Source organism: Miniopterus natalensis, chromosome 8 (assembly GCF_054644295.1).
Source record: "Miniopterus natalensis isolate mMinNat1 chromosome 8, mMinNat1.hap1, whole genome shotgun sequence".
In the NCBI taxonomy this organism is placed as follows: domain Eukaryota; kingdom Metazoa; phylum Chordata; class Mammalia; order Chiroptera; family Miniopteridae; genus Miniopterus; species Miniopterus natalensis.
The window spans coordinates 25,602,026-25,624,346 of NC_142088.1; the positions used below are offsets into that span (position 1 = coordinate 25,602,026).

The following is a 22,321-nucleotide window of genomic DNA, read 5'->3' on the forward strand; positions in this document are numbered from 1 at the left end:
CTCCGGCAAGGCCAGGTCCAGCCCGGCTCCGACGCCTACCAGCCAATCGGCGGCCCTCCTGAGCCTCCAGGCCCGCCCCTCCTTCCTCTCCGATTGCGCAAAGCCGACGCACGCTCTTACCGCCTTAGGGCCGAGTGTAAGCGCTCACGTCATACTGCCGGCCAATCAGAGGGAGCGCCGGGCAGCCCGGACACACCCTCTCCCCTGGCTGGCCTCCGGGTTGGGCGGCGCGCCCCGGCGCCTCACGTCAGCCTGGCTGACGGTTTACCCTCCTCCCGCGCTGGAACTCTTCCCGGGATTCGCCAACCGCCGCGGTTCTCCGGGTGCTGCTTTCGGTCGCGAGGCCCGGCGCGTGAGCTCAGCTCAGAGGCCCAAGGGAGCCGATGTTCTCTGTGTTAATTATGTAACTGTCCCAACCGGTGAGTGCTGAGCCGGACTCGCCATCGCCCCTGGCTGCCCAGCCTGGCCGTCAGGCTCGCTGTTAATAATTGTCTAACACAGTTCCTGCCGCGCCATCCCCGCGGGTGGTTGTGAGGGCAGCATAAGGCCACGTCCTCAGGGAAGGGACATAGGTCCTTGGCGCTTTCTTCCGCGCGGCCGACGTTTCAGTTGGCATTCGCGTGTGGTTTGGGTTTCCCTTACTCCCCACACACCAGACAATTTCGTTTTCACTCACCCATTTTAGGAACCGGTCAGTCATCAAGTCCTGACATTTTTTCCCTCCTTTTGTTCCCAGGTCTATTTAACCTTTCAACACTATAGTTTCTTTTAAACTGAGGTTAGCAATACTACCTACCGAATACAGGTTTGAGGAGTAAATGAAATTGTTGATTAAATATAGTCAACAAATATTTGGGGGGCGCTTACTCTTTGCCGCTCTAGGTGCTGGATAAATGAACAGAAGTCTTTACCGTCAGAGAACTCCGTTTTAGAGAGGGCAAATCATTAATTGTTATGTAATACAATGTCAGGTAATCGTGTGCCGCAGAGAAAAGGGAGAGGAGACGGGAAGGGGCGAGGCGGGTGCTGTTTTAGGCAGGGCGCTCGGGCGGCCTCGGGCGGCCATGCTGACGAGGCCTAACGGACTGAGGCGCTGAGTTACGTGGACGCTCGGGGGGCAGCTACTGCAGGTGGAAGTAAGGGCACGTGCCAAGGGCCCAGGCGGGAACTACTTTGCCCTGTTTTGTGAAGAGCAAGGGCTTCGGATCTCAGCGAGTGAGGGGGTGGTGCCGACTGAGGTCAGAGGTAGCGAGGGCGTAGTCCCAGCGCCTGGGAGGCCATGGTGCCAGCTTTGGCTTTTATTCCAAGTGTGAAGGGACGTTATTTGAGTTTGAGGGTAGACTAGTGACTTGATCTTATTTACTTTTACAGAAATATTAGCTGCTGTGTATGTATGATTGCTATTTTCTACTCTTGCTTTGTTCATTGAGGTCATCCCTTAGTAGACACTTTGTGGAGTGAGTTGAAATCCCCAGCTACAAAGTCTGTCAAACACTTCTCAATACAACACAGGACGTACTTGTCGATTCAGGTGGTTCTGTAGCTGTATCCAAACAGTTCTTTATCAGATTACCTCTAAATTCACAATCCCTGCTCTTCTTGCCTTAAATCCTAAAAATTTCCAGTAATGTCTTCCTTTAAGGCATATAACTTCCCTGCTCAAAAACCACAGTGGTTACCAGTGCCTACAAAATAGAGGCATTACACTGCCACCTCCGACTAAATTCTATTTCAAACTATTGGTATTGCTAACTAGAAGGCCTGTTACATTTTTTAGTACAATACATGATGCACTTACGTACTTAATATAAGGCTTCCTTTTATTAAATTCACCAAACATTTTCTCATTCAATTCTTCCCAGACCTATGAAAATACGTACTGAATTGGGCCACCCAATTGAATAGTTTCCCAATTTAAAAAAATTTTGAAGACAAATAAAGGAATCTTGATAATAGATGACAGTGTATGGTACTCATTTGACTTCTCAGCAAAGAATAATATGTCATAAGTTTAAAGGTGATAATAAACTCGTTCAGTTTCAGTAGATGACGGTGCTTCCATAAATTGTGGGTTAAAAGGTCTGTCTATACAATATGAAAAGATTAGTAGTAAATTAAAACAGTCCAGACCTGTGAGAAGCAGTATCTTTGATTCCAAACCAACTATGCTGTCAAATATATTTGACACACCACCACATATTAAATATTCTTGCCAAAATAATTGAATCTGAATCTGGTTAAGCTTTTAGATATGCTAGTTTACAAAGGGAATAGAACATGTTAAATGACACCAAGGGGATACAATCTGCCAAATACAGAATATGGGAAATTCTGTAACACGAATGATCCAATTTCTTCAAATAAATGCCAAGTAAAGAAGGAGGAAGAGGGCACTGTTGTAGATTTAAAAGATTTAAGGGGCATTATTTGGATTTTGCTTTGAACAGACTATAAAAAGACATACACAAGCCTGGGAAATTGAACTGAAATTATTACTTCAGTAGAGAGTCATACTGAAGATCTTACAGGTGAAATATGCCTGTGATTTGCTTTAAAGTAATCCAGGGTGGGCAGAGGAATAGAGTAAATGAAACAAAATCGATCATTTGTTGATAATAATTGAACTGGATGATGGGTACATGGAGAGTTTATAATAGTATTATATCTAATTTTTATGGATGTTTGAAATCTTTCGTAATAAAAACCATATATATATTTTCTCTCTTTCCCCTTTTAGATCAATAGAATAATCTTCCTAGCATGCTCAATGATTTCATACAGGGATTAGCTTGACTGAATCTGGAACTGAGTTATGGAGATTACTGCTGTTACAGATGTTAGTTTCTGATAAAAATGGGACTTTTGCCATAGCCAGTTTGCTCAGTGGTTGGAGCTTCGGTCTGAGGATTGAAGGGTCTCCCAGGTTCGATTCCAGCCAAGGGCACATACCTTGTTTGCAGGTTCAGTCCCTGGCCTGGTCAGGGCATGTGCTGGAAGCAGCCAATCGATGTGTCTCTCTCACATCAATGTTCCTCTCTCTCTCTTTCTCTCTCCCTTTCACTCTCTCTCAAAAGCAATGGAAAAGATATCAAGTGAGGATTAAAAAAATAAAAATTAAAAAAAATAATAAAACATTATTTTTAAAAAATTGGACTATCAAAGGAGATTAACTAGACAGTTTGCCCTTACTGACTGAATTTGTCAGTCAGGGACCAGTTAGGAAAATTACACCAATTATTTTATTTTATTTTTTAAAATATATCTTTATTGATTTCAGAGAGAGGAAAGGAGAGGGAGAGAGAGAGATAGAAACATCAATGATGAGAGAGTCATTGATCAAGTCCACAACCGGGGCATGTGCCCTGACTAGGAATCGAACCCCAATCGCCTGGATCCTAGGTCGATGCTCAACCGCTGATCCACACCCGGCCGGGCTACACCAGTTATTTTAAAACAAAATTTAATATAAGTAAGAACATTGTTAAACAGGGATTGGAGAACTACAATGACAAAAAGAGGATACTGAGATAAGAAAGTAATAGTAACTGCAAGAAGTAGGTACCACCTCATGTTCCCAGGACCACTGGTAGGTTCAGTGATTTTCTGAGGGGATTCAGAGGACTCAACATATAGTTGTACTTAGCTATGATTTTTTTACAGTGAGGATACAAAGCAAAATCAGTAAAGGGAAAAGGAGCATATGGGATGTCTGGGGAGAACCAGGTGCAAACTTCAAGGATCTTTTCCGAATGAAGTCCTAGAATCACACAGGACATGCTTAATTCTTCTGACAAGTTCTGACATGTGTGAAATGTTGCCAACCAGAGACTGTTGCCAACATTCAAGACTCTCTGCCCAGAGTCTGATCACATAAGCACCCTTTATCTCACAAGTACCCAAATTTCAGACTCCATAAGGAAAGCTGGTGTTCAGCATAGACCATATTTGCTTGCACAGTTTAGGGCAGTGAGACAGTCTTCCCTTTAAGAATCTCTGGTATAAAAATTAGATAATATACATACTGGATGTGTTTGTATATGTATAGCATTAATCAATGAATACATAAAACACTCTAACAGTTGAAGAATGAGACAGGTGAGGAGAAACTTTTCATAAGGGGTACTATTTAAATAGTTTGTAATATACATCATTTTTTGGTATTAAAACTAAATTTTATTCAGGCCAGCCAGTGTGGCTCAGTTGGTTGAGCATCATCCCATGCACCAGGAGGTCATCTGTTTGATTCCTGGTCAGGGCACATGGTCAGGCTCAATCCCCAGTAGGGGGCATGCAGGAGGCAGCAGGTTGATGTTTCTCTCTCATCGATGTTTTTCTCTCTCTCTCCCTTCCTTTCTCTGGAATCAATAAAAACATATTTGGCCCTGCCTGGCATTGCTCAGTGGTTAGAGCGTTGGCCTGAGCACTGGAGGGTCTCGGGTTCAATTCCTCATCAAGGACACGTACTTGGGTTGCAGGTTCGATCCCTGGCCCTGGTCAGGGCACAAGTGGGAGGCAAACAATTGATGTGGCTCTCTCACATCATGTTTCTCTCCCCCTCCCACCCCCTTCAGCCTCTCTAAATATCAATGGGGAAAAAAATCCTCTGGTGAGGATTAAAAAAAACTAATAATAAAATAAAAAATAAAAACATATTTAAAAAACTAAATTATTCATGACATTGGATTTGGCAGTGATTTCTTGGATATGACCAAATGCACAAGCAACAAAAAATAGATAAATTGGACTTCATCAAAATTAAAAACTTGTGTCAGTAGAGTGAAAAGTCAGTCCATAGTGAATTTGAAAAAGCTGTTTTCCACCAGTGTGTTTCTCCTGTGTGTCTCCTTTACTACTTATACAAAACACCTCACTTCTGGTCACCAAATATGTGGAGGTTTTTCCCTATACCAAGCAATTTTCTGTGATAACAGTTGGGTGTCCTACAGTTTAAGTCAATTCCGACACTATCTACCCAGAGATAACATCAGATACCACAGATTAAGGGCTCAGTTCCACAAGACTGCTCACACCCTACTTCACATTGCCAATTGCAAGTAGTAGGTCTCCTGGTCACCCACATCTTCTGTCCGATTTGATTGTAAGTCAGAGGTTCCCGTGACCCCTGGCGCAGGTTTGATTACTTTTCTAGAGCGGCTCACAAAACTCAGGTGAACAGGTTTTCCAGTTTATTAAAGGATATGACAAAGAATACACATGAATAATCAAATGAAGAGATACATAGTGTGAGGTCTAGAAGGGTTCTGAGCACAGGAGCATCTGTCTCCATGGAATTGGCATGTCTCACCCTCCCAGTGTGGATGTGTTTGCCAACCTCAAAGCTCTGCAAATCCCATACTATCAGGGTTTTATGGAGGCTTACTCACATAGGCAGTTATTAACTCCATTTCCAGCCCCTCTTCCCTCTTTGGAGAAGGGGGATGTCAGGGCTGAAAATTTCAAACTTCTATTTGTGGCTTGGTCTTTCTGGTGAGCAGTCCCCATTGAGGAGCCATCCAGGAACCTATCCAGAGCTGCCTCAGTAGAACCAGAGATGCTCCTATGCTCTTGTGAGTCCTGTGTCAAGGACAGGATCAAAGATCAAATATTACAACAAGAGATGCTCCTAGCCCTGGCCATTGTGGCTTAGTTGGTTGGACTGTTGTCCCATGTGCACCGAGAGGTTGTGGGTTTGATTCCTGGTCAGGGCACACACCCAGGTTGCAGGTTTGATCCCCAATTGGCATGTGTAGGGCCGATCAATGTTTCTCTTTCACATTGATGTTTTCTCTCTCTCTCTCTCCCTCTTCTTCGCTCCCTCTCCCTCTCTCTTTCTAAAATCAATAAAAGCATGTCCTCGGGTGAGGATTTAAAAAAAAGGGGGTGGGGGGCAGAAATTTTCCTAGTGCTTTTATCACTTAGGAATTCACAAGGGTTTTATGAGTCCTGTGTCAGGGACAGCATCAAAGACCAAATATTAGAACAATAGATGCTCCTAGCGCTCTTATCACTGAGGGATTTACAAAGGTTTGAGGAATTCTGTGATAGGAATAGGAACTGGGGCAGAGACCAATATATAAATTTATATATGTATATATATATTTTATTATCTCACACATATAATGAGAAAAATATTTGAAAATCATATATCTGAAAAGGGATATTATCCAGAATATGCAAGAACCGTTACAACTTAACAAAAAACACAACTCAATTTAAAGATGGGCAAAAAACTTGAATAAACATTTCTTCGAATAAGATATACAAATGGATAATAAGCACGTGAAAAGATGCTCAATATCCTTAGCCAATATGGAAATGCAATCAAGACTATAATGAAATACCAGCATTATTCAGGATAGCCAAAAGGTGGAAATAACCCAAGTGTCCATCAATAGAAGAATAGATAAACAAAATGTGGTATATACATACCATATTATTCAGCCTTATAAGGGAATAAAATTCTGATGATATATGCTACAACATGGAGGAACCTTGAAAATATTATGCTAAGTGAAATAAGCCAGACACAAAAGGACAAATATTGTATGATTTCATATACATGAAATATCTTGAAAAGGCAAATTCAGACAGAAGGAAGGTTAGACATTACTGAGGGGAGGGCAAATGGGAAGTTGTTGCTTAATGGTTATAGTTTTTGCTTGGGGCGATAAAAAGTTTCGATACAGATATTTGTGAGAGTTGCACAATAGTTCGAATGTACTTAATGCCACTGAATTGTATATTGAAAAATGGTTACAATGGAATATTTTATGTTGTTTAGGCGTACCTTGGAGATATTGTGGGTTTGGTTACAGACCACCATAATAAAATGTCACAATAAAACAAGTTATAATCTTTTTGCTGGTGGAGGATCTTACCCTCAGTTTGTAAAAAAAAAAGAAAAGAAAAGAAAGAAAAAGAAAGGAAGAAAGAAAGAAAGAAAGAAAGAAAGAAAGAAAGAAAGAAAGAAAGAAAGAAAGAAAGAAAGACAGAAAGACCTGTGAAGCGCATTAAAATGCCTGTATAGCCCTACAGGGCGTGGCTCAGCGGTTGAGCGTTGACCTAGGATCCAGGCAGTCGGGGTTTGATTCCCCGTCAGGGCACATACCTGGGTTGCCGGCTTGATCCCCAGTTGGGGACGTGCAGCCGATCAATGACTCTCTCATCATTGATGTTTCTGTCTCTCTCTCTCCCTCTCCTTTCCTCTCTCTGAAATCAAAGATATATTAAAAAAAAAAAAAAAGCCTGTTTTATATTTTACCAAAAAAAAGGTGGCAGCCAGATATGGCCCACAGACCCGAGTTTCCTGTCCGTCGCTATAGGAAATTTTGGCCTGAGTGCCTACTTAACTCCACTTTCTCCACCCACCTGCGGATTCTTGGGACCATTGATCTTGACATCCTAATAGCAAGATACCCCTGCTTGTTATTCTCAATCATTTCTAAATTAAAAGCCCCTCTAAAAATCATCCTCTCCTAAATCCTCATTATTCTACAGCTCAGTGCTTCATCTCTCCTGATTTTCCCTCTTAAGCCTTTCCTTTGTGTGTTCTGGAACCTCTAATTTGTGATTCATAAACTTCCCTACTCTTCATGACATCTTTTATAAGCATTTCTTATATGTTTTTACTGATTTCAGAAAGAGGGAAGGAGAGAGATAGAAACATCCGTGTGAGAGAAACATCGATCGGCTGCCTCCTGCACTCCCTTTACTGGAGATGAAACTGGTAACCCTGGCATATGCCCTGACTGGGAATTGAACCTGTAACCTCCTTGTGCGTGGGATGATGCTCAACCAACTGAGCCACATCAGCTCAGCTTTTATAAGCATTTTTGCTTTCATTTCTTTTCTATTTCTGTTAGGGTACTATACTGATATTTTTCAAAATATCTGTGATCAGGTCATATTCTCCATGATTTTTATTTCAGCAGAGTATAGGAGCTGTTGCAGTCTACAGGGTTGAGAACAGTTGCCTTGGCTGAATCTTGGCTCCCTCATGAAGCTCTTCTATGCTGCTCATTCTTTCTCACTCATAGGCACATTTTATTTAAAAGTGGGGGTGGGTGGGGGTGGGTGACAGACCACATATACTTTTGAATACTTGTGTACATTTATTTCTTCTTCCGACCATGGAATACTGGGAGTCTGTTTGCTTTCTCCAAAATTCAGCTATAGATGAGAAATGAGGCTTTGATATGCAGTGTTTCTCAATACATTGCTACCTGTAAAGAATTATCATCTCAGGCTCCATTTCCAGCCTACTGAATAACTCTCTGGAATCTGGGTTCACAACCTATACTTTTAAGAAGCTCCTCAGGGATTTGAGTGTTCTTAGAGTTTGAGAATCACTGCATTAGTGGGAGAGAAAGGTTTCAGAACTGAGAGCATGTGCATGTGCCCCCCTCCTCCAACCTTGCTAACTTCCACACATACAGACTCCTGGAGAGGCATAACCATTGATAAATTGCCATGAAGAAAAAAAGACTATAAAAATTATTTTCAATTAATCACCATTCCAAGACAGAAAATGTTTTTGGAGAACATGTACTAGCTGTGTACTACCCATGTACTTCAAGGTCAAAAGAACAGGACCAATGTGTCCCCTCACTCCTCACTACTGCTTTCAGACCATTATTCACTCACCCTTTTGTGAAAGCCCAAACTTCTTTGAGACTCATATCCTTAGGGGATAGTGTCATCCTCTATCTGGCTACACATCATTGTCATCTCATGGAAAAGATTTTTGTATGCTTGAGGTGGATGTTATGGTAGTCTGCCCAGATTCCTTTCTTTCTTCCCTCATAATCAGAGCTGTTTGGGAATTCTGTCCATGACAGCTCTCTGATCCATCCCTCTTTGTGTATTTCTTGTAGTTAAAAGAGACCTGCTTCTCCCAGGGTCATGCTTTCTCACATGCAAAATCTTGTTGTTATGGGAGTATAAAAGCCCAACCCCCTTCCTCCAATGTAGGACAGCTCTGAAGGGTGGTCCCATTTCCAGAGTTCCCCATAGAATAGGTTGAGGTAGGTCCTTGTTGCAACTGGGTGGCAGTTCAACAAGGGTGGCAGTTCAACATCTTTCTTTGTCCAGTTCTGATTCATTCTATCTCCCAAAGGTGTTGATCCTGAGAAGATATCCTGACAAACTTCTTGCATGCAAACCTCTATCTCAGAGTCTGCATCATAGGGAATCCAACCTGTGACCCAAGAAAGCAGATTCTAAAATGGGATTTTTATGTCTGGATCACCTGCAGTCTAACTGCCAATGAGGACCCTCTCACTGGTGGTAGGTGAAGTGCTAATAGCTCACCTATGGAGATATTGGGAGAAAGACACTAAAAGACTTAGAGAGGGATTAATCACTATTAAAAGTGAAGTGTAAAAGCTGGAGGGTATTCTTGCTAGTATATAAAGAGAGTCTCATTGTCTGCAGCCAGAGAGCAAAAAAAGCTGATGGTTAGTTACTGGACTTAACCCTAAGAGAAGAACTGTAGAGCTCCAAAAGTGGACAAAATTTTCAGCCTCAGCATGTCTCTTACAAAAAGTGAGTGCCCTGATTAGGAAGGATTGCAGTCCTAAGAAATAGGACAAGGACATCTGGGTTAGTGCACTTAAGAAATTTGAAATCCTAGATACCCTGGATCCTCTGGGCCTACAGAAGTGGCCTAATCCTCCCTGTCATAAAGCTGGTGCTCCGTCTTTGCTTGAAGAAGATACAGAGAATGCTGACTTTAAGACAAAAGATACCCCTCTTAGGAACTTTCCTCAGTTTTCCTCCTGGACACCAGACCAATAACTGGGGTTAAGTTATACATCACCTGGCCAAGGAAATGCTAGGCCTACTAAGGGAAAAAAGGGACACCTCAAAGGACTCAAAGGACCTAGTCAATATATACCATCACGAGTTGGAAGATGACATAAGAATAAAATTGAGGGCCCTAGATCAAGGCACAGGGGTGGGTAGCAAAACATAATGTTGTGTAGGGAGGGTTTATCAATATGGGAGCACTATCCCATGCTATGGAATACCTTGACAAGGATCCAGGATGGAAGTGTTAACACTAGCTACTAGGGTGGCTTTTAGAAACTCAGAGAAAGCAATGGTCCACATTAAGTGGTGTAGAATGGCAGAACTAATGTGGAAGATGCTATAAGAAGGGATCAAAAGGCTCAGAGAAGTGGGTATGCTAGAGTAGATATTCTATGCTAAAGCCAGAAAACTAACCAGATTACTATACTCCACGGGATGGCTCAGAGAACACTCTGTTCCTTGAAGCAATAGGAAGGTGAGAGGTGCACCCGCATCACTGAACAGGACTGAGACTAGGGTGAAGTGAGTGAGGTACTTGCCTCAGATGCAAAATTAAGGGGTACCAAAAATTTCAGTAACCAAGATAAACAATATTTTATTATAGTTTTAAAAATCAAAATAAATGCAGAAAAACCCATGATGAACAAGATACCAACATTTTAAATAAAGACAGGATAAATATTGCTCACTTTTCCATATTGCCTCCAATATGGTTCGGCACAGAGTTGCTACTAATGGTGGCTGCCCTTTACAGGCCTTCAGTGATAGCATCAGATAAAGTTACAGAATTGAGTTCCATGATAGCAACCAGGGATGATGGAATCCCAAAATAGAGGCCAAGTGTTGATGTTTAATTGTCAGAAGCAAGGTGGGCACAATTATAATTAGCACAAGGGCAGATGGCTGCCTGTTGGGTCCTGACCTATGGAAAGATATGGAAATGGTCAATGCACCAGAGTGTCCTTGGAGGCAGGGTTGATGGGCAGCCTATAAGGGTGTTGCTCAACCTTTATAACCAAGAGAAATCAAGGATGGATGTTCAGGAGGCTGAAGGCAGCTATTCCAGTTAAAAAACTAAAGTGGTTCTTTAAATAGTTTTCAGCCCTGAGCTAGTTTTCAGACCTAGAACCGTATGATTTCAGACAATTTGATTGAAAGATAAGCTAGGTCCTCAGGACTAAGGACCATGAATACTGTGGTAAATATGTATTAATGAAGCCCCTCACGCTTCTCCAAAGATACCTATTATTTGCTCTGGTAACTACACTGGGAAAAGTGGAATAAGCAAATGTTTTGAAGGCTGTGGATACCATGTCCAAGTTGACACTGATACCCAAAGTGTCACAGTGGAGCCTGTTAGAGTGAGGTTGTATAGGGTCATAAATGGAGTCCTGGCCCTGGTCCAGCTCATAGTGCCAAGTGTCATTTCCCAAGTTCCCAAGAATATAATTGGAATGAACATACTTAGAAGTTGGTGAAACTCCCATATTGGTTCCATGGCCTATGGAATAAGAACACATGGGAAGTCAACTGAACAGCTCCTCTGAAACCCTGCAAGATACTATCCTATCCTAGGAAATATGGCACAGATTAATGTCTTAAAGATCTAAAGAATGCAAAGATTGTGGTCCCCGTCATATCTACACTGCAGTCTGGCCCTTTGAAAGGCTACACAGATGCTGGAGGATGAGAGTGAACTATCACAAATTCAATCAAGTAGTATCCTCAATTGCAGTTGCTATGCCAGATTGTGGTTATTTAAGCAGATTAACATGACCTAAAGTACATGGTAAGCAGATACTGATCTGATGAAAGAGTTGTCTTCCATTCCTAACAATAAGGAACATTTAAAACTGCAGTCTCTTGGGTTGAATAACAGTATACATTTTAAGTTTTACCACTGGGTTATATTAATTCTCCTATAATATAGTCTATCAATTCAACTCTATCATAATATAGTGTTAAGGGACCTGGGCATCTGGACATACAGCAAAGCATCATATTAGTCCACTGTCTTGATGGCATTGTGTTAGTCATGTTAATCAGACTAGATTATCAGGAAATAGTAAATATATTGGAGGCCTTGGAAGGACACATAGGTTCCAGAGGGTGGGAGATAAACCCAATGAAAATTAAGGGTCTGCTCCATTAGTGGTATTTTTAGGGCAGGATTTCTCAACATTGGCACAATAAACATTCTGGGCCAGGAAATTCTTTGTTGTGGGGTGCTTTTGTATGCAACATAGGATGTTGAGCAGTATCCCTGGCTTTTCGATGCCAGTAATCTCTCAAGTTACTGTAGGTGTTACAGCCCAGTTCAGGGAGAAAGACACATAGAAACAATTACAATACAGAGTGGTTAGGGTAGTTAGAGAGACATGTTTGTGATATTTTAGAAGTACCTCACAGAAATATCAAAGCATGCTATCTTTATCTTTCATAGGGTAAGATTTCCTAGGTGGGGTGACACAGATTCAGTCTTATAGGATGAGAAGGAGTTAGCCAGGTGAAACAGAGTTGAGGAGATGGGGGTGGGAACAGGAAGGAGGATCCTTGAAGAAAAGAAGGTGGAGTCTCTAGACATTGGTAAGTATCCCTGGGAAACAAAATCACTTCCAGTTGAGAACCACTGTTTTAGGGTCATAGTGGTCTGGGGCATTTTTGGACATCTCCTCTAAAGTAAAGGACAAACTATTGCATCTTGTACATCCCACGACTAATAAGGAAGTACTATGTCTTGTTGGTCTATTTGGGCTCTTGGTGGCATCAAAAACTGCTGGCTTTGTATGTTGCTATTGTTAATATTGCCAACTTATGTAGGTTGACTCTGGTACATACCTACAATAGAGCACCTGTCACTCACCCAAGAACTCTAGTCTGCCCAACATCCCTTCCTTACCTTCTTTCATAAATCTTACTACTCCTGTACCTCCAATTTCTTAGTTCAGCTAGAAACAACCACCAACCCAAGCTGAATCATTAGTGGCAGTGTTTCCAGCTCTTGTGTTGTACATCTGTAATTGAAAATGCAGTAACAAAAATTATGTGGCAAGTCTCTTTGTATCAGCTAATAGGGGCAGTACAGAGCAGGAAAGTTTGGAAGATTCCTTCTTTCAACATTCATTTGTTCAGCGATGTAGTACTGCCAGGTATCACAGGTACCTGTCCTCATCTCATGACATTTCCCCCATTTACTCCACTCTATAGATATACTAACCTTCTTGCTGTTCTTGGAACATCCCAAGCTCATTCCCACCTTGGCATTATATATATATATATATATATATATATATATATATATATATATATATATATATATATATAAAATACTTCTATAATATATTATATATATATAATACTTCTATAATATATTATATATATATATATATATATATATATATATATATAATACTTCTTTATCCATTCACTTCTTCTTTATCCATTAATCTACTGATGGACACCTAGGTTGCTTCCATATCTTGGCTATTGTAAGTAATGCTACCATGAACATAGGGATGCATATATCTTTTCAAATTAGTGTTTTTATCCCCTTTGGATAAATACCTAGAAGTGTTATTGTTGGGTGGTATGATAGCTCTATTTTTAATTTTTTGAGGACTCGCCATACTATTTTCTATAGTGGCTGCACCAATTTATAGTCCCCCAACAGTATACAAGCACTTCCCCTTTTCCACATCCTCCCCAGCACTTGTTGTTGGTTTTTTGATGATAGCCATTCTGACAGGTGTGAGGTGATATCTCATTGTGGTTTTGATTCACATTTCCTTGATTAGTGATGTTGAGCATCTTTTTATATGTATGTTGGCCATTTGTATGTTCTTTGTTCTCTGCCCATTTTAAAAATTGGATTGTATGTTTTTTGGTGTTAAGTTGTATGAATTCCTTATATATTCTGGATATTCATCCCTTATCGGATATATCATTTGCAAATTTGTTCTCCCATACTTTTCATTTTGTTGGTTTCCTTTGCTGTGCAAAATGCAATATTTCTTTTTTAAGACTAGGAAAAGCCAGCCTCCAAGTGCCCCTGATTAAAAAAAAGGAATGGCCCTGCTCAGCAGTTGAGCATCTACCTACGATCCAGGAGATCATGGTTTGATTCCCAGTCAGAGCACCTGCCCTGGTTGCAGGCTTGATCCTCAGTAGGGGGTGTGCAGGAGGCAGCTGATCAATGACTCTCTCATCACTGATGTTTCTATTTCTCTTTCCTTCTCCCTTCCTCCCTCTGAAATCAATAAAGATATATTAAAAAAACAAAAAAGGAATGGCCCTGGAGGGGTAGCTCAGTTGGTTACATCATGGTCCTGATGTGCCAAGGTTGCAGGTTCAGTCCCCAGTCAGGGCACATTCAAGAAGCAACCAATGAATGCATTAATAAGTGAAACAACAAATCTCTCTCTCTCTCTGTTTCCCTCTCTTTCTAAAATTAATAAAAAAAAAGTAATGGATTTTCCTTTTAATCGGATGTCATCACTGTCAGTTGTCTAGTTTATAAAGAAGGCAGGGCAGATCACCCCTTCTGACTTCTGAAACAAAAAGTCTCACCAGAAAAGGGTAGAATGTTTAAGTAATAGCTGATTATTTATTGATATTGAAAAAAAACCTGTTTTTTCTTACTGTCTGAAGCTCCAACTCATTGTTTTATTAAAGAAGACTAAGAGAAGGGAGTCTCCCTCAATCTTAGGCAAAGTCTCTTAGATGTCACCATCCCATATATATGTCCTTGACCTATAAAAGTTACTTAATACATAGGAGCCTAGAGAAATATGCACATAATAGAGTGGCCAGCCATTGCAGCTTCCCTCTATCTTGGAAAGACAAAGGATATGTGATATCCACTTTGCAGATGCTTTTCATTTCTCTAATACACTTTTTCCTGTTTATAAAAATAATGCATGCTTATAGCAGAGTATATGGAAAATACTAAAAATTATAAGGAAAATAACCCTCATAATTCCATCATTCATAAACATCCACTATTAACATTTTGGTGAATTTCCTTTGCATATACTTTTACATGACTGTGAGCTCTTGTTATATATGAATTTATCTTTTTTTTTAACATGACCCAAGAAATGCAACATCCTTGTGATTTTTTTTATCCTCACCGAGGGATACATTTTATGGATGTTAGAGAGGAAATGGGAGAGGGGGAGAGGGAGAGAGAGAGAAACTTCAACATTCAAGAGAAACATTCATCTGTGAGGGAAACAACCATGGGTTGCCTCCTGTATCCGCCATACGGACTGGGACAACCTGCAACCTAGGTAATGTGTCCTGGCCGGAATCGAACAGGCATCCTTCCTGTGCACTGGACTATGCTCCAACCGAGCCATCCTGCCAAGGGTCTTGTGATTCTTTTTGTCAACATGGACGAATTCTTTTAGTTTGTTGACTATTGATGGATGATAATAACACCCTCCTCTCTCATTTCTCATTAATTTTCCTTATTATTGTTTTAAAATATGCTATTTTGTATATATAAAATAATATATGTAATCTATGTGTAGGATATAAGCGATAATGTATAAGGAATATCTGTGGACCCTCTGCCAATCCAAGAACTAGAATTTATCAATAATTTGCTTAATCATCTACAGTTCTCTTATCCCCTTCCTCCTCCAACTATTGTATAAACCTAAATTAAAAAAATTAAATCAAATTAAACAATTGAAAATTTAACCCATCAAATTGATTTTTTCATTGATGCTTATAAAAATCCCACTTTTTGGTTACTAAAGTCTCTACTAAGTATTTGTGTTGTGAGTCTATCACACAGCGAGATACACTGTTTTCTTTCTTTGTGATGGCTCTAACCTTGATCCCTGTTATTCCAGTGTATCTACTTCCTGCACCAAATTCCCTTCTGAAAGTTTTGTTCTTTTTCTCCAAGGTCCAAGGCCAGAGTGACAGTACAAGGTTATACTAGTATAATTGATGCATAGAAAAAAACAAAAAGACCTCCGTATTGATTTTTTAAAAATTCTGATTTAGGAATGACATTTAGGATTGAGAGGCATTTCATCAGTGTTAATGCTGACGATCAGTGGTTTTCTAAGAACCTATAAAGTTAAAAGCCTTTAAAAAAGTGGCAAAGTTCCTGCTGTGTAATTTAGTAACTGTGTGACCTTGCACATTTTATATATACCCCCTGCCCTAGTTTTCCTCTCATTTTAAAATGGGACTGCCCACTTCATTGGGCTATTTGTGAGGTTCAATAGTGTTTGGGAACATGTTATAGACAAAACTCCTACCCAAATGGTAATTATTTAAAAGAAATATGAACTTGAATTACAGCGTGAAGGATGAGTCTGTTTCCATAACTAAGCACTGCAACAGCGGAGAGAGATGCTAAGGAAAGCTTTTGTCTGATCCTAAGACGCCTTCCGGGGCATTTGGCAAAAGAGGATAGAGGTCTGAGGTTCCTTCTAGCCCTAAAAGCTTTGTTTTCACACAGGACGTCCTTAACTGCCACGTAGAATCTACTTTCCTCGGCGGCAAAGTTACTCACTTTAAAGGCTCTATGGCTCACCCAGCCAGTCCTTTCTTGGATCTCGACGAAAACCGCCGCCCGGTCCAACCCTCGCTCCTCCCCCACCCATAATGCACTTCTCTATTCCATCTAGGTAGCTGCTCTGTCACGTGTCACTCGACGGAGCGCGCTCCCGCTTGGCACATGCGCAGAGATCAGCCCACAGCTATTTTTCTCCGTGGCAGCGGCGACGAGCGGAAGTTCTTGGGAGCGCCAGTTCCGTCTGTGTGTTCGAGTGGACAAAATGGCGAAGATTGCCAAGACTCACGAAGGTAAGCGGTGTTACACTACTTACGTGTCTTTTCCGCTGCCGAGCTTGCTGAAATTCTGTCTTTCTGGGTTTCTGCCTCTTCCTGTGGTTTGTTCCGAGCCCGCGCGTCAGGGCCTAGGTCGTCTCCTCGGCGCCAGCGGCGCAGGCCACTGCCCCACGTAATGGCGTCCTAGTTTTACACCCCCGACAGGCTCTTTGTTCCGTGTTTGGGTGCTGCTATTTCAGGGTTTCCTCTCTCCTCTAATCAGAGGGCCTTGTTTAAACGTCTCGCTGAGGAGAATTTTAGGACAAGGGATCGGGAAAGGGCGTGGGAGCAAAGTCTCACTCGTCTGTGGGGACTGTCGGCATAGTTTGTGCACAAGGAAGTCAGAAAAACACTGAAATACGGCTGCCGCTTTTCGTGCAGCCCTAAATTGAGTTTCGTCAAACCGATGCCTATTATTCTTAACCTTGGCTAATTTGTGTCTTCTGGCGTACAAGAAACTTTTTTTTGGTATGAAGTCATTTGGGAATAAAATGTGTTTTTTCCTCCCTCGATTGCTTTTAGTAAAACCTTTTTCTTTCGAGACCGATTATTGTTGGAAGAGGAGAGGGAAAGACCCCTTTTACTAATGGACAACGCTTTCGAGGTAGTTATGGAATACGCAGTATACAAAATTAGGAAAATGTTGGGGGTAGGCTGGAGTTCATTAGGGAGTATCCAGAAATGACAGGAAATAGGGTCACTTTTTAGAAAAGACGAGGCATGGGAAATTGGAGCTGTATTCCTGGTTTTCTGACTTGGAATCTGAAATTTTCATCAAACGAGGCATCTAAGAGAGTCACTTGTATTTCACACGTCGTTTCTGGGTGCTTGGCTGGATATTAGTCTTTGAGAGGTGATAAAGACTAAGGCCATCAAAAGTTTTACAGTCTAATGAGGAAGCAGACGTGTATACATTTTCATTCTTTTATGAGGCAAATGAGTGCTTAAATAGAAAGCACGTTCTGGGAACCTGGGTAACGGAGTGATTAATTTATGCTTGGAGCTATTTCATAGAGGGGATGACTTGTCTCTAGTCTAAAAGGATCATCCGTTTTAAATTAGGGGATGACATTTGAGCCGGAGATAATGTCTTGTAACTAGTCTGGGAGTCCTGAAAGGTGTTGGAATAGTGAAAAGTATTTGAAAGGACCAAAATGCGAATAGCATTGAATAGTTGTGTCACCCATAGGAACTGAAGTCCCGCTTTCAGCAGTTTATGAAACATGCTAATGAGTTGCAGAGATTTGAATATTTTTATTGTTAGGTATTTAAGATTTAAACACTTTTATAAAACCCAGAAGTGTTTATAGGCACTTATTTTTTCATCTTTAGACTATCTCAGTCATGCCTTTTGCAAAATAATTAGAAAATGTAAAGATGTTGCTGTTTTGTTCATTCAGGAGATTATTCATTTGGAGCATTTTATGGCTTTGATTACTTGTTTATTGGTATCTTCATCATATGGTTTTGGACAGGGAATCAAAGTTCTGATCAGTTTTCCTGAATTTTAGAAACCCAGTTAAAATCTTTGGGCTATATAAGATTGAAATTTATTGTCCATAGTTGCTATTTTATTTGGGATTATGTTTCATCAATGTGAATTAACTGATACCATGAAGAAAGTATTAGAACATTCAGTTTAACACCTGAGCACTGTGCATAGGCACTGTTCATCACTATGGAGTATAGACAGAGGGTGATAAATGTTTAGTAGAAATACACATAGTACTTACATAGTTTCTTGCTAGAACTTCTAGTCCTTCATGCCCATCTCTGTTTTCACTTTTTAAGTTATCTCTGATAACCTGGAGCAGAATTAGCTTTGTTGTTGTTTTGTTTTTTTAATGCTAGGTGCTATAGCACTCTATAATTTATTATATTACCTAGAATGTTCTGTTAAGGTTTTCTCTCCCACTTTGAGATTGTTGTGTGCAGGAACTGCACCTTGGTATCCCCAATACTTGGTAAATAATGGGTGCTGAATATTTTATCAACATTTACTGAGAGATTAATTTGTGCTGGAACTATTAAGGATTTTACAGAACTGACATTTGAACAGTTGGGTAGGTTTGGATGCAACTGTTTGGCTGAGATAAGTGGAAGTAGGACTTATTCATATATTAGAAACCTCCTGAGATGAGAGGAAGAAATGTGAGGTTAGCATCAAATTAGGGGAGGCTTTGAATACCGAGCAAGGTTTGACTTTGGCTTTCCACTGACTACAGAGGAATAAAGTGCCCTCCTACTTCTCCCCGGTAACAAATTATTTCTTTAACAAATTATTTCTGTGTTTTAGGAAAGTCATCGGTTGCAGTGTCAAGGATGACTTACAGGGAATCAGGGCAACCATTCTTCCTTATGCAATTGTGAGGTAGTTAAGAGGAGGACTTGAATTTGAATCTCACTGGAGCCACATTTTAAATGTGTAATACATGTTTAATATTTTATTTAGAGTTGTTCATCATCATGTTTAAGCAAAGATTGTCTAATCTTTTTATCCTAAATAATGTTGCTTGTAAAGACATTTCTTCGTTGTACCTTATCATTTATTTTTAAAGTTAAGGCTGCATCAGTAGTTTGTACTTGAGTTTTGTAAGGTAAATGATATTGTATTCAAACTGAAGTAGTTTATTGTTGTACCTTCCTATATGGTTCTTCTCACAGGCTGTTACTTGCCATCATTGAGCCAAACTGGAAAAAAGTTACCTATTTTAATATTTCTTAATCAGCCCTTAACCTCCTCTTTAACCAGCCTGATTATTTTTTACCTTGATCAGTGTGGCTTATGCTTTCCAATATTGAAGTATAAAAGAGCTAGACTTATTCAAATGAAATACAATGTTTGGAACCTTTTTGCATATCAGATTGTGTCAAGTGTATACAATTATTAGTGTGCATAATCTTGCTATCCAGCAGTTCTTCAGATATTGCTGACGTTGGCAAATAAGGGAACACTTTTCTTTTTTGGAACGGTGAAAATGGATTATCCAAAAATTGCTGTGGCTTGTTTTGCCACTATCCCTTGAATAGATATTTTTTGGCATCACAAAGCTGAAAAGATTTTCCTCTAATTTTTTACTTGCAGAGTTGCTAGAATAGTTATATTTTTCTTCATATTCTGGGGTTATTTTCCTGAGTTCAGATAGTTATTGCTTTGTAGACTTCTGTAGACTTCAGTATGAATATTGCTAGTAAAAATAAAAAGGAAAAAGTTGCTTGAGGATCTTGAAAAGGATTTTTTTCTTTAGAATTCTTTAGGAATTTATTTAATTAATGTTAATCAGGAGTTCATCATTTAGGAATTGATATCTGTAGTATTCAGTAAAATAATTTACCAGTGTAGTTTGTTGTCCTATTGGGATTTTGTTTAAGGAAAAGACTGAGAGTTGGGATATTTTTCTGGATGTCTTTTAGAAGTCTCATTTGAGAAATCCTTGCTCACCACTTGCTTTTGGCTAGTGCAGAATAGATAACACTATGGACCAGACTAAAAGGTGTCAGTGAGTGGTTAATAATCCAAAGGCTATGCTCTGTGACATGTAACAAAGAGTGATTAAAAGATGGCAGATAATCCAAATTTGAAATGTGGAGTAAAAATGCATCAAGAAGAGGAAATGCTACAAGGTGGATTTAGCAATATCTGAGGCATAGAAATAAAAGGCACAGAAGGGGAAAACAGTAGAGAGACAGAATTTGGTTGTATGAAGTGTGATGAATGATGGTTAATCTCAGAGTTTATTTAGGTCTTAGTTTAAAGTGCAAACAGTGAGTAAAATGCTGCCCATCTTTTCAAACACCCCCCAGTTCTGTGGTACTATCTTTTGATGTCATACTGAACTCCCAGATAAGATTTTTGATGTATTTGTCAGAAAATGATAATTTTAGAATCACATTTTTCTGATTTAAAAGTTATATATATATATATAAAGGTACCCTGCTTATTTACTTATTATCCTCACTAAGGGTATGTTTTTCATTGATTCTGGAGAGAGAGGAAGCAAGAGGGAGAGAGAAAGAAACATTGATTGGTTGCCTCCTGTACACGCCCCTGCCAGGGATAGAACTCACAACCTGGGTATGTGTCCTGACCGGGATCAAACCTGCGACCCTATGGTGAATGGGACAGTGCTCCAACCAACCAAGCCATACTAACCAGGGCTATTGTAATTTTTAAGTAAATGAAAAATGGAAATAATTTTTTGACTGAACTGAGGTTTCAAATGGGCTGGCTCACAAATTTATTCATTAATTCACAATTAATGTCTATCTTCTAGGGAAGGATTTGTTCTCTGGTAGTTGGAAATGTTTCTAAGATCAGAATTTCCCTCCAAAAAAGGGAGTTTCAGTTGAATAATGACATTCTGTAGATGATTGGAGCAAATTTAGTTTTTAAAAAGTATGTCTGTATCTTAACATTTGGAAGATTTTACATTACCTAATCAACTAAGAAGATCAGTAAAGCCAGAAAAGAAACAAAATGACAAAGATTCAGAAGAGTTGGAACTTTTGAGGTTAAAGATATTTCATAAAAGAGCTAAAGTTTTTTGTTTATATGTAGCAGAGGACTCCATTTCAAAGAAGAGGAGAGCTTTTATTTTCCGTTGCGTTGGGGCCAGAGACCTTGGTTTCAGGGGGCTAGAAGAAAGATGGAATGAGAAAAAGATGAAGCTTAAGAAAACCATGCTTAAATTTTTTTGAACTTTTTGTTCAGAACTGCAAATGGAAGCAAAAATAGAATAGTGAAATGAACTCCTGTGTTGCACCCTTCACCTAGCTTCAGCAGTTGTAAATTTAGGGCCACTTTTTAATCTGTACACTGTTCCCTTCCACCCTTCCTGTAATTTTGAAGCAAATCCCAGGTGTATCATTTTATCTATACATTTTTCAGTGTGTATCTCTAAAATGTAAGGACTTAAACCCATTATTGCAACTGAAATTAATACCCATTCAGTGTTGAATTTTGCTGATTGCCTTATAAACATTTTTTCCAGTTTGTTTGAATCAAGTTTCAAATAAAGTCCATACATTGTGAATAGTCTTAAATCTTCATGTTCCTCCTCTATCTCTTTTTCCTTGCAATTCATTTGTTGCAGCACGGTTGTCCTGTAGTTTCCCAGTGTGAAGGGAAAGGGCTGGAGGGCAATAAAAACATCGAGGACTACTTCCTCTTAGACTCTCCCACCACTTTTGCTCAAGCAGGGGAAGCTCCTAGAAAATTACTGGCTTTAGGAATAAGCATAGTTCAGAATTTACGTTGGACTAGCCTTGGCAAGGAAATGTAACAAAGGACTTGCAAATGAATATACTCTCACAGTTTTCTAACAAGCTTAACTGCTACTTGAAATGGTTTTGTATTAGGAATCCCAGTGACACATGTACCTTAAAATAGAATGCCAATTTAAGAAAAACCTTACCCATGACAGTTTACCTCCAAGCTTTTGCCTTTAGTGATGCTCTGGTAAATATAAGCCTAATACTAAACTAATACTTTGATTTCTTATCTAAGACTTTTTAAACCCACTTCCAGATTACACCAACTCTGGGGATTTGAAGGACTCCCCATAACTTCAGTTTTAGGGTTCCAAATTTACTGTCAAGATATGGAATCCCTGCTTTCTTTTTTAAGTGTTCAGCCCCGTTAGTAATCAAGGGTCCTACCATA

General features: G+C 39.9%; 1 protein-coding gene across 1 annotated transcript in view; it reads left to right on the forward strand.

Moving 5' to 3' along the window:
* The first annotated feature begins 16,545 nt into the window (after nt 1-16,545).
* The window catches only part of SF3B1 (splicing factor 3b subunit 1), a 33,080-nt gene continuing 27,304 nt past the window's right edge, over nt 16,546-22,321 (forward strand). The window contains exon 1 of the mRNA XM_016219719.2: nt 16,546-16,635. Within this exon, the coding sequence (XP_016075205.1) occupies nt 16,608-16,635 (28 nt within the window). The 5' untranslated portion in view covers nt 16,546-16,607. The remainder of the gene's footprint in view (nt 16,636-22,321) is intronic.